This window comes from Sander lucioperca, chromosome 2 (genome assembly GCF_008315115.2).
Source record: "Sander lucioperca isolate FBNREF2018 chromosome 2, SLUC_FBN_1.2, whole genome shotgun sequence".
In the NCBI taxonomy this organism is placed as follows: Eukaryota; Metazoa; Chordata; class Actinopteri; order Perciformes; family Percidae; genus Sander; species Sander lucioperca.
The window spans coordinates 42,491,634-42,504,350 of record NC_050174.1 but is presented as its reverse complement, the minus strand read 5'-3'; the positions used below and the strand labels follow the sequence as shown (position 1 = coordinate 42,504,350).

At 41.8% G+C, this 12,717-nt stretch overlaps 1 protein-coding gene across 4 annotated transcripts; it reads right to left on the bottom strand.

Annotated features, from left to right (window-relative positions):
* Positions 1–1,096: 1,096 nt before the first annotated feature.
* On the bottom strand, positions 1,097–11,407 carry ccdc92 (coiled-coil domain containing 92). Of its 4 annotated transcripts, none has more exons than XM_035998074.1 (5): positions 11,323–11,407; positions 10,961–11,159; positions 7,805–7,979; positions 4,811–4,852; positions 1,097–3,097 (listed from the first exon to the last, which is right to left on the bottom strand). In XM_035998074.1, exons 3-5 carry the CDS (start codon positions 7,938–7,940, stop codon positions 2,289–2,291), a joined length of 987 nt encoding a protein of 328 aa, XP_035853967.1. In that variant the 5' UTR covers positions 7,941–7,979; positions 10,961–11,159; positions 11,323–11,407; the 3' UTR covers positions 1,097–2,288. The 4 variants fall into 4 exon arrangements, with proteins under 4 accessions (XP_035853967.1, XP_031156615.1, XP_031156616.1 ...); XM_031300755.2 differs by having other exon boundaries at positions 7,805–7,976; positions 11,323–11,406; XM_031300756.2 differs by having other exon boundaries at positions 7,805–7,976; positions 10,961–11,162; positions 11,323–11,363.
* Positions 11,408–12,717: the final 1,310 nt, after the last annotated feature.

The following is a 12,717-nucleotide window of genomic DNA, read 5'->3' as shown; positions in this document are numbered from 1 at the left end:
CACATTAATGATAGGCTTACTGGCCTATAGGTAAGGTAGTCACTAAAGTAGCCACCCACAGATACAGTTCATCCTAAAGATCACATGTATGTTTAACATGATAAAATCAGTCAATTATTTTAATAGCTTAGTATTTTATGCACTAAAAATGTATGTATAAAGGCTTTAGGCTGCCCACACGTTATTGTAGGCCCAGTTTAATATGCAACTTCAGGGTTTTCCCTACCTTTATGAATTTTGGTTCAGCACCCGAGCCCTTTTTGGGCACCACCTAAGCTGAATGAACGTAGAAGACTTGTCTCAGATCTAATGATTGTAGTCGGTCCCCAGTGGACATCTTTAGCCACTTTGAGTGTTATTTATTATCTGCTCTAGCTTTTCCAACGCTTTAGACAGATATGATAATAATAATGGTCCAAAGTGATGTGCATTTCTTTTTATTGAAAAATGTAACATTTCCATCAAATACGTGCACCTAAGTCTTTCACAAACCTAGGGAAACCACTGAACTCTATTTTAAACAATATACTGTATAGGCTGAGTCCTTTGCAGCGGCCTGGGTTCGAATCCGACCTGCGGCCTTTTGCTGCATGTCATCCCCTCTCTCTCTCTCTCTCTCTCTCTCTCTCTCTCTCTCCCTCTCCCCACTTTCCTGTCTATCCACTATCTAATAAAGGGAAAAGCCCCAAAAAAGAATCTTAAAAAAACATATGTCCCTGATCCGTCTCTCTACGTCAAGGGGTCCTTGGGTTAAAAAATGTTGAAAAACCCTGGTTTAGACAGATAATCCTTAGTAAGGTCACTTTCCTCCTCCTCAATCAGGAGGAATCAGCTCTGAAGTGCACTTTAACAAGACACTTTACTTCCTACTCATCCATTGGACCTGCTCAGGGATTTGGCTTGTACATAAAATATCGTTACTGTTCTCACATCTTGGTATCAGTAATTACACTATTAGTTACAGGGCATGAGGGGGCATTGAAGGGTTCGAGAAGTCTGTTCTGGAGGCTCGTAATGGCCCAACACCTTACTAAGATACCTAATATAGTCTTTTCCTTAAATTTGTCACCCATCTGTACACACAGAAACCAAGTAACCAAACCAAAAATGCATTGCTTTATTGTATTGAATCATACGTTCACTTCAAGGACACGTGATATTAATTTGAAAAGCAGGTTATTAATTGATTATAATTACCGTCATGTTGGTGGTGCAGTGATTACTGTCAATATTTGAAGTTCTTTTGTGTTCCCTATTAAACAATAAATTAAAAAAGAATTCATTACAAATGCACAGCCTTTATAAAGTACAGGTAATAATGTCACAAAATCCTATTACAGCAGTGTTTTCAAAAATGCCCTTGTATCACAAATAACTTCAACGGATATTGTTTAAGCCAGAACTTAATTCTCTCAATGGCCTTCATTGTCTCTCTCTGAAACACACACATTCTCTCTCTCTCTCACACACACACACACACACACACACACACACACACACACACACATACACACAAATGTACATCCGGTTCCCCATCCTTTCACACTGCATTTACACATGTGCACTGCTGCTGTTTTTGCAAGCCAACAAAAGAAAGGTGAAATTACAGCTCTTTCACCTTTCGCCAGCGCATCTCAATTGCACATTATGCAGCTTGTACTTACAGTAACGTTATTATACCGATATCACAAGAAGATGAAAGACATTCAGGAAATATTAAGTTTAATAATTTCACTTCTACCCTATGCAGCTGCAGACATCTTGTTATATAGTTTGTTGATATGTCCAGACTGTTGTTGAGAACATGGAGCAGACAGAGATATGTAAAGATAACTATGAGCCATGACTACACTACACAGCTTGTGTACGGTTGATCCGGTCGAGCAGGCACTGATGCAGATATTTGGCTGAGGATTCGTTGTATGCACCACATAAGACAGAATGAAGAGAAAGTCTAAGCAAAAAGTCAAGATGTGTATAGTCTCACATTGCCAGACCTATCTCCACAGCGTTGTGGAATAAGTAAGATGTGTATAATACAAGATCTCATTGGGTTGTAAATAAGAAACATTTGGCATGCTTTATAGTAGTCCTTTTCTAATGTAGATCAAGAAAAACACAAGTCTTTATGGTATACCATGAACAAAATTATAATGATGTACTTTTTTTCATATTGCAGTGTTGCGTAAAAAGCAGGCTACACAGTGGGTCAGGCTCCTTCCTGCTCTTGCAGTATGTGTATACAGTAGATGTGTGTTTGCGTTGATGTGCATGTTAGCATTGCAGTGTTAAACTGTCCTGTCGGCTCCCGAGCGCTTCCGCACAACCTTTTCGTCTTTGACCTGGTCCACTGCCAGTGTCTCCAGCTCTGCTAGCGGTGGGGCCAGGGGAGGGGTGCCATGTGGGATGCGATGCGCCACACCCACATGAGCCCTGTACTGACGGTCCCGAGCGGGGCTGTGACGAGGGCTGGCCGTAGCACCCAGGGGAGCCACAGGGGAGCGCTCTGAGGCAATAGGAGGGATAACGGCAGGCCGTTCTCGCACTACCTGCGGTTCGGGAGAGTCTCTCCCAGCCTGAAGGAAGGGTGTGGGGTCAGGCATGGCGTCTACTGTCTCCCGCAGAACCAGCCGCCTACCGTCCGGGCCAAGCCGATACACCTCTGTTAACTCTGGGTGAAGAGGCTGGGAGAGACTCTTCTTCATGCGACGCCGTGGGGTTTCAGGCTGCCTGTCCTTGGATGGCGGAGGCGTGGGCTTGTATGAGGTGACCGGACTAACGTTGGGGCTGGCCTCAGATGAACTGCCGGCTAACAGCTTCTTCTTGGTGGCGTGAAGCTGTGAGGTGAGGTAAGCAATAGTGCTCGCTCTCTGCTCCAGCTCGCCGGACAAAACAGCCAGCTTGTGGCTCTTCATCTTGAGTTCCTCCAGGTACTTCTTCTCTCTCTCCTTAATGGTGTTCTCCAGGACAGAGATCATGGCGTTCTTCTGCTCAAGGTCCCTGAGCAGCTCTGTGTTCTCCTCCTCCTTCTTCTTCAGGTGGGCCTCCAGCTCCTCACATCTCCTTTGCAGCTCCCTGCAGCGGGCCTCACTGCTGTCTGCACGCGCGCACACACACACACACACACACACACACACACACACACACAAAAACCTGTTAAAACAGCAGCTAAGCAGCAGGCAATATATTGATACTATATCGATATCGTGATATTAGACTAGATATCGTCTTAGATTTTGGATATCGTAATATGACAAGTGTTGTCTTTTCCTGGTTTTAAAGGCTGCATTACAGGAAAGTGATGTCATTTTATGAACTTACCAGACTGTTCTAGCTCTTCTGTTATTTGACTTTACCTACTTAGTCATTGTAGCCACATTACAGATGCTTATTTATCACAAATGTCATTGTGTAAATATATTTTGTGAAAGCACCAATTGTCAACCCTACAATATCAATATTGAAGTATTTGGTCATAAAATGTCATGATATTTGATTTTCTCCATATCACCCAGCCCTACAGATGCATACATGTAGTAAACAGTAAACATAAGTACACATAAATAAGTGCACACAAGCAATGCACAGAGACAGAGCGCAGATACATTTATATTCCCAGACCAGACCAATCATTAGTACATTAAGCACAGGCGCTGACTATGGACCGTCTGTCAGCTGACAGAGGCAGTATGATCCTATGGAGACTCATCTGCAGTGGGCAAAAAGCTCCAGTCTCACATTACAGCTCTGGTAGATGGCAAGGGCACTGCTCTCCTCTGAGCCACATCACCCTGCCCCACCCAGTTCCAGCCCATTCCGCCATGTTTGTATGTGTGCAAAAACCGGGGGATAAAATACAATTGTGCATTACATATATTAGGGCTGGAGTGATATGCTTTTGTCCCATTCGATTCTTTCAGGATACATGGGTGCATTAGATTTGTATTGTGATTTTCACTTATTGCGATAACAATAACAATGAACAAAAACAAAAGTTGAATAATAACACTTCTAGAGACAATATATCAAGAGACATTTCTAAAATATATATATATTTATTTTATTTGTTAAGAAGTTGCTTTCTCTTGGTACATGTTTTTACCCCAGATGGAGCAGCTGAGCCCTGCTGCACTTAGCAGGTTGCAGGCTGTGCATTAGCGCTGTGACAGATAATCTCATTTCCTGTCCTCCAATCTCTGAGATGTCCCACGCTAACATAATAGTGCCTCTAACTGGATGCCCTAATATTGCTCAGATGATCTCTGCAAGCCATGTTAAAAAGCCTGTAGCATACGTATAGTGATCCTGGTGAGACGCAGCATGCTTCCTGTTGAGTTACACACATCAGTGGGCTCGTCACTAGCATGTACATAAATGAAAATGTATGCAGCCTGCCAGGGGCCTCCCTGACTGTACTCTGCTGTACTTCAAGCCAGTATAAAGACAGTGGAGCTGGGGCTGTCAGACAGACCAGTGACTCCATGTCATGGCCATGGCAACGTCAGGGGAGGGGCAGTTGGCAATGAGCAGTGGGAGCTCTCATGAACAGCAGGAAGTCCCACAGTGCAATGCTTCCTGGGTGGGACTTTGTTACTGGGAAACAGGCAGAGAAATGCAGAGTAGTGTGGACGCGAGGCTTAATGTAGCAAAAGATATTCGTTTTTAAACCAAAACGTGGTAGTGTTGATGTAGCCTAAGTCAACCTAATTCGACACGGTGCAAGAGCAAATTAATTAAGTGACACAAAACATTGAATGTTCGTGGCAAAACTGATGTGCGTGTGTACTATACAGTGCATATGGAGTCTTACCTGAGGGATCAGAGTTTCTCACAGTGAGCTCATAGGTCAGATCTGTGAACAAAAGGAGAGAGTTACTTGCATGTGTGGCCACCAAGGGGGTAAGCGTCTGTCAACAACCCGTAGATCCTATGGCGGCATTTTGATGCTAACAAGCACTCACCCGCCGTTAGCATCCCATTGACTCCCATTCATTTTGACGTCACTTTGACAGCGAATAACTTTACATCTGAAGCGTTTAAAGACTCTATTTGTCCATTGTTTATTTCTAAAGAAACATGACAATGTATAAAAGGCTCCATTACCTTGTACCTCACGTTATGGCTCCGTAGCTGGCATTTTTGTAAAAAATAGGCTAACGATTGTGTCATAACCACGCGACTTACTGTCGCATAGTAGAGGAATTACCGTATAGTACAGGAGAAGCTCGCAGGCAGTTTCGACTTACATTAGCTGTTTAATTTAATTACTAATGTTAACTAGCATTTTAGTTAGCAATAATTAGCCTGTGCCTATGTTATCTCCTTACATATACCTACGCTCTCCATCTCTGCAAAATTGGGAATGATTGAGATTTCTCTTGGCACAGCTACCAGAAGACTTCCAACTTTCAGACAGGTTGCTCACGTCAAATTTACGTCGTCTCTCTCAGTTTGAGGCTGCGCAGTAACGCTCAGCGCTCACCAGAAAAGTGCTTCTAATATCCTTCACTGGTCTCCGTCCGGAGCAACGGGATCTGTTGGTCCAGCTTATATACTGTCTATGGTGGCCACATGAGGTTGCAAAAGGGCAGCTATCAAACAGCATGCTCCTCACACAGACTAACTAGCAGCAATGCATGTTTGGGGTGCTTTCCATATGGCAGAGTTCTCATTTAACAAGATTAGTGAGAGTTCCACGTGAGCTTTAGTGACAGGTTAGCTAAGGATACGGAAACCAGGGACAAAGCATACAATGTCCTGTTTTCCTGGGTGTCCATCTTGATATTATCCCTTTGTGGAAGAGTATAACTATTACTGGTGGTATGCTCAATACAGGTTTTGTATCGCTACAGTGCAGGGTGTACTCACTAATGCTTGAGTGCATTTCCCATATGTAATCACATTCGCTCTAAAAGGTTTAAAGTGTAGTGGCACCACAGCGTCTTGTTGACTTTTGGTCCCAAATATCCATTTATAGGTAATACATCTGTCCCAGTTATTAATTTAGGGATACTTTATTGTTTATTTTGCTGTCTTTTCATCTGTTTAAAGGACGCAAAACTAACCTAGGGGTTATTAACAGATGTGTACCCACTCTGTCGCTCTCTGGGACATGTTTTCATGCTAATCGAATGAGTTTTTAGCTTGCAAGACGCTAGCGCGGCCCGCCGATTAGCTTACAACGCTAGTATTCGGGGCACAGGGAACGTAAAAACAAATCGCTATTTATACCATTAAAAAGGCTCAAAATATCACCAAACTTCAACGGTAGCATAATGAGGGTCCCTAAATGTTAACCGAAGCATTGAGAACTTTGTAAGCGTACAGACAGTTTATTGAACGAAGAGCTGCGGGAACGGGCTACGAGAGAGAGAGAGCTACCGGTAGTCAATGCCGCAACACAGCCTCGTACTTCGGGTAATGGGAAACTGGTGGTGTACTTGCGGACATTGTGAAGCTATGGCCACCGAACAGGAGTGTCTGTGTTGCACGGAGTGAGACCTGTTGCGTCGCGACACCCAAGAGACGCAGTGTTTTGTACAGTCTGAAGATTTCCCCTCTCTGATAAACAGGGCTGTACTTGAAACTTTTTCGGCGACCCAGACTGGAGGGACCAGATGGACACTTATCCACTGAGTAAGTACACTAGACAAGTTATGCAGAGTGCGATTATTTCAGCTATATTGAGCAAATTGCTTTTGATTTTAGTTTGCATCGCCAGCTGTAAGTCGTGACTGGTTTCCAAGACGGTGGCGACATGTAAACATGAACGCAAGTGTCTTTATAATCTATCTTTTCAATAAACTGTCTGTACACTTACAAAGTTCTCAATGCTTCGGTTAACATTTAGGGACCCTCATTATGCTACTGTTGAAGTTTGGTGATATTTTGAGCCTTTTTAGTGGTATAAATAGCGATTTGATTTTACGTTCCCTGTGCCCCGAATATTAGCGTTGTAAGCTAATCAGCGGCCCATGCTAGCTTCTTTCAAGCTCCAAACTCATTAGATTAGCATGAAAACATGTCCCAGAGAGCGACAGAGTGGGTACACATCTGTTAATAACCCCTAGGTTCGTTTTGTGCCGGAATTGTCCTTTAAGGCTCTACAATAAAAAAATACATGGCCGTGGAACGGAAGGTAGACCTAGCCTAAAAGGAACACAACTGCGATTAAACCACAGCATTAACCTCTGACGAAGTCGTCAACGTAGAATCACGAGAGAGTACAAAATTCAAAAGTGCGCAAGCGCTCTCTCCCACACGTCGACACGTGCGCACTTAGCGAGAAGATGAACCGTGATCTGAAAGCAATGCACCCGCGGTCAGGGTTCAAAATTAGCACTATCCAAATGCTGGTAAAATAGGCAAGTGGCTGGTAGATTTGCTTCACTCATCAGCCAAAAATAACAATGCTAATCTATTGAGTGGAGGAAATTTTAACATTCACAAGCCATTTTGCTGGTAGCAAACCGGCAAAACGTATCACAGAAGAGACAAAAACAAAGTTGCTCTCTCTCTCTCTCTCTCTCTCTCGATTTATTAATTGGCTTATATACTGAATGCATGTAATATGAGTAAATCAATTATAAAATGTGAGTTAATTCATAATTCAATCATTTCCATGGTGTTTTATTTAGGCCACTTTTCACTTTAAAATTCTCGAAATAGTTTTATTGTAGAAAAACATTTTATAATTGGGACAGCCAGCAATTACTAGATATCCACTAAGGTGTTCTTCTCTAACGTGCTGGTTTTACCCAGCAGCATGACGAGAAGAGAGGTGGCTCCTTGTGGCCGTGCTCACCTGTGCATTGCTGTTGTAATCTGCGGATCTCTGCGTGTAGCCCCTTCAACGTGTTGGCATGGTCCTGCTGGAGGAAGAGCAGGTTTTTCTGCGCACTGTGCAGCTGATTTTCCAGTGTAACATTTGCTGATGCCATGGCTGATTATGTTCAGACACACACCAGCCTTGCAACCTCCAGACATAAGTAAACAAGGTGGAAAAAAAGAGAGAAGGAGAAGAGAATAAACATAAAGTCCATCCAACTGGCAAACAGGCCGTTAATTCTCACTCTTTTGCCTATAAACAGCTACATTTTGGGACGTGCTCCAACTTTGCTCCGTCTGCCAACTAGTCACATCAATCTGCTTTAGATGACAAATCAAAGTAATCACTATTGGACAATACCATCAAACCCATTCGCAATGGAGGCCATTTGACAGTTCAACTAACCATATAAATGTAAAAATTGTAACCCTGTCCGACTGTGTCCGTTGATAAAAAGAGCACCAAACATTCTGAGGGAATTAAGTGAGGATGCACATTTATTACAGTAATATGCAGAGCAGGTGTGTAGGCTATCATCATTAATAAGGCTGGGTCAATGCTAAGGTTGTAGCAGAGAAAGCCTAAGTGACCATAAACACAGTAGGCACATTCCGTTTTTGTTTGCTGTAATAATGAACCAATCACTGACATGAAGCTGTTGATTGAGAAACTGAGAGTAAGCAGTGTGGGCCTTCAAAACTCAGACGTCTGATAGTAAGAATAATCTAATATACACTAAATCAAATCCACACCGTATAATGTAATTTGATTAGAACATACAGTGGAAATATTCTTCCTCAGCACAGAAGACAATAAAGTTCAATTCTTTCACTGGAATTAAAGTGGCAAATTAGAAAGTGTAGTGTGTAAAAACAGATGGCAGGAATACAATCTCTTTCTGTTACAAATAATTCACTTTCAGTTTCCATACCACAGTCAATAACAAAATCAATGATGAACACTTTTGACATATACAACACAATGACACTGGGTGTGGCATGAAGGCTGCCAGTCTCAAGCAGGCCTCTTCCTTCCCTTCCCTGCCTTGCCCCACCTTCCACCTCCCTCCCTTCACTGGATGCCCTTGTCTCCAGAGCCAAGCCAGAGAGAGAGAGAGAGAGAGAGAAACAATCACTTAGTCGTCCCCGCCAGACATCTGTACTGGGCTGAGAGTTGAGAGCACATTGATCCCTGCAACAGCCCTCCTGAGTGCAGAGAAAGCATCTCCCTGCATACATAAGTGTGCTTCAATAAAACATCCTAGAGCTTCTCACTCTTACATAATCAGCTCACTAACATGAATAATATATCCCATGACACCACGCTGGACACACTTCCCAGTTCCAACAGTCTTCTGTGTGTGGTTTTCTGTTCATTGCTGAGGAAAAGGAAAACATGTGATAATAAACACACAAACTGGTGATCCCAAATAGAGTCAGTGATGTATCATAAAGGCTGAAGAGATAATCTATTATTGATGAGTAATATGGAGTCCTTCCGATAAACCCAGCGCTGCAAGCATTTCTCTCATCCCAGCTCTTTCCTAGAATAGCTTGGATAGCTTTCCATTTGCAAAGACATGACCTCACCTCAAAACATGGCTCATGCCATGGCGTGGAGGGGACAGTGGTACAAAAGGAGTATAGAACTTTAATGAATTAGAGAGAGACAATAAAGTTTATGTCTCTTTGTTCAGAAACAATGTTTATGGCCAAATGCAACTCTATCAGTAACTGTTATAAAAGACAGAGATTAATGTCAAACCAGAGTGACTCCGTCGACTCTCTGTGTATGTATTATCCTAATACACAAACCAGCAAATTTCCCCATACAAGAGAACATTAATAATCAATGACCTGCAGCACCATGAAACATTAGCTAGTAGCTACCATCCTTAGCCTAAACAAACAAACAAACAAACTAACAGACACAGCTTAGAAGTCACTGGTATTCCTGTCATGAAGCTGTTTCTTTGCACAAAGACCTGCATTTTCTCTAATTTTGTTGCTAGTATTTTAGATAGAAGATAATAATAAGTAGTACTAATCAACCAACTCCTAGCACACGTCTATATTTAAGTAAACTTCAACATCTGAACACCTCCCACGTCAACAATAATATAAAAATTGCAACAGCAACTAAAGGTTAACCAGTATAACCATTAAAACACTGCTTACAGGACGTATGCTACGCGTAACCCGGGAGAGATACTTTCCACGGCACTTTCAATTTCAGCACCTGCATTGCGGACAGCACCCCAAACCCACATTTCACAGCAAACCGCTGCTGGTCCTGACAGGAGCTGCCAGAGGATCATTACTTCACACAAACGTTATTGTCAATCTTCATACAGCGATATCATTTAGGACATGAATTTCGTTATAATTATCAAACAAAACGGGTCAGGCGAGCGGTGTCTGTGAACCACTTCACAACATTTCACATTCCTTGTTGTTTTATGACCTGATGTACTGTAAGATGCCATCACTGCATTTCCTACGGTCATCACAAAGGCTGTCCTTGCAGCTAATGTTATGTACTGCAGCTGTCCAGGGAGGAGCTGTCCAGTTTAAGAACCGAACACAAGCTAGCCCCAATATGTGCAATAATGAACGTCACACCAAACTCCCTTTACAACCCGTCACCCAAATAATAACCTGCAATACACAAAAGGCAATACAGCATTCGTAGAATATAAACAATGTTTTTTTTTTGACATTGTTGAGGAGTTCTGGTAAATTCGGCATACGTTGAATCCCCCACGGGACTTAATTGTAATACCCGGGGGTTTAGCAACATTGGGCACATATTCGCACCTGCGACAAAATGATTCAACGATTGAAGATGAAAAAACAACAGATATAACAGGCGAACCCCTTTATAAGGGTTAAAATACAACGTTAAACGAAGTCAACCTGTTTGGATGAATGCCGATAGCATGCCCGTTAAAATAGGCAAAATAAGCTGTACTGCTTTTGCAGTGATAAAAAAAATACAGCCATTTTTAAATGTCTTTGAATGAAACAATCTCTCCATACAGAGGAAGTAGCCTACGTATGAGACTTTAATTATGCTAGCCTAGCTGAACAGCTAACGAGGCTACAACAGCACATTATCTTATGGAGAGCTTACCTTATGGCTAAAAATACGCTGCCGTCGAATATCTTGCAAAATGTTAAATGTTAAATTGTCGCTGAACAGACTAGCCTCACCGACTAAGAGCGTTCTGCCTTGCGGGGCATGTCGGTGATGCTGTCAGGGGCTCGCCTTGGTCGGGTGAGAGGGGAGGGTGGCTGGCTGTGTCAGTTTCAGTTCCTATCATCTCCCTGAGCTACTAGACAAAATAAAGCGATGCATCATGGGAAACCAGGGGACAGTATCTGGCTTAAAGACATCAAATCACGGTTATTTCTAATCGTGTCATTCAACATTAGCCATTAGAAGTACAACTTGTTAAAACAGTACAAAGAAGCCGCTATACAGGTGTTACTAACCTTATTTGAGATGAAATGTTGAAGCAGCGATTGTCAGGGACGTGCTACAGTTTTTAGTCACCAGCGTGATCACCATAGCAACAGAATATGTCACCTGTTCCATAGTGATGCATTCTCGCCATCTAGTGACAGCACCGGAATATATCAGTACTGCAATTTAAAAACAAAAGTCAGATTTCTGATACATTTCTTAACGCTTACTACACATTTAAGTGTCAGATTTAATGGCCATCTTGTGCCAAACTGCCAGATGAAGTAAATTAATGAAAATAAATGAAAGCTGTTGGACAGAGTACAGCTTGTGGTGGACAGCAGAGGGGAGTGTTGCCCTTCAGTGGCAGATTAGGGATACTACAAGAGCATACTGTGACGATCACTCCTTCTTATGCTTTTAATTTTCTATTTTTTAGGAAGTATTACAGTGATTGGTCTGATTATATCTGTTGCTTTATTTATAGTTATTCATGTTACAAATTAATCTATGAATCTATTCTATTCTCAAGTGGTCTTGTCATTACAAAGTAGAGGTGATGTTTTGTGAAGTGTGGTATTTTTATTCATTGACTTCCCTAACACACACACACACACACACACACACACACACACACACACACACACACACACACACACACACACACACACACACATATATACAGCATCAAAGTGCATTTGCCAAATTTAGGTGTGGCGTTGCTTCCCCTTACTAGAGAAAGGGATAGCAACATATATATACCTCAGTTGATTGATGTGTAATAATGAATCAATTAAATCAAAATGTAAATGATTCTTTGACACTATATTGCATGTTTGTTTTTTTGACTCCAACAAGTGTATTACTTGTATATTGTTCCAATGTTCTTGTGTTGGACGCTGAGTGCTACATTAATAAAATGTATTCTATTCCAAACTACACTTCCATAGATTTTCTATACTCAGTTTATTATAGTATTTAAATTGTATGTTATGTGTGTTTATTACAGTATATGCATTTCATTTGATTTGTTAGAATTTCATCATAATAAATTGTACAATTTACTGCTCCCCATGCACTTTTCCAGAGGTATAATTAAACTTTATCTAAGTGATATCAGCACTTTTGACTCTGAGTTTCCTAGTCTGAGGTATGAAAACTTGGGAAACAGTAGCCTTTTCATACTGACTCATAATATCTCCTTAAATTATTCCTGGCAAGAGAATTTCCTCAGTGACATGGCTACTGCGTAAAATGATACAAACCAAAAACAAAAGCATTAGTTTTCATTCCCAACCTAAGAAAGAAGCTCAGGTGTAAAAAGAAAATATCTCGTGGAATAAATGGAATTATTGTCCACCTCCAGAAATGTTATTTTTTGGAAGCAGCCTTTAATCTCTCCCCGGTTTTGCATGTTTGTGAAA

What these genes read in the sequence shown, in the direction of transcription:
- ccdc92 (XM_035998074.1), bottom strand. Translation starts at nt 7,940, where the DNA reads ATGGCATCAGCAAATGTTACACTGGAAAATCAGCTGCACAGTGCGCAG. An exon ending in ATTACAACAGCAATGCACAG is followed by an intron (nt 4,853 to 7,804) that starts GTGAGCACGGCC and finishes TTTTGTTCACAG; the next exon opens with ATCTGACCTATGAGCTCACT. An exon ending in GAGAAACTCTGATCCCTCAG is followed by an intron (nt 3,098 to 4,810) that starts GTAAGACTCCAT and finishes GCGCGCGTGCAG; the next exon opens with ACAGCAGTGAGGCCCGCTGC.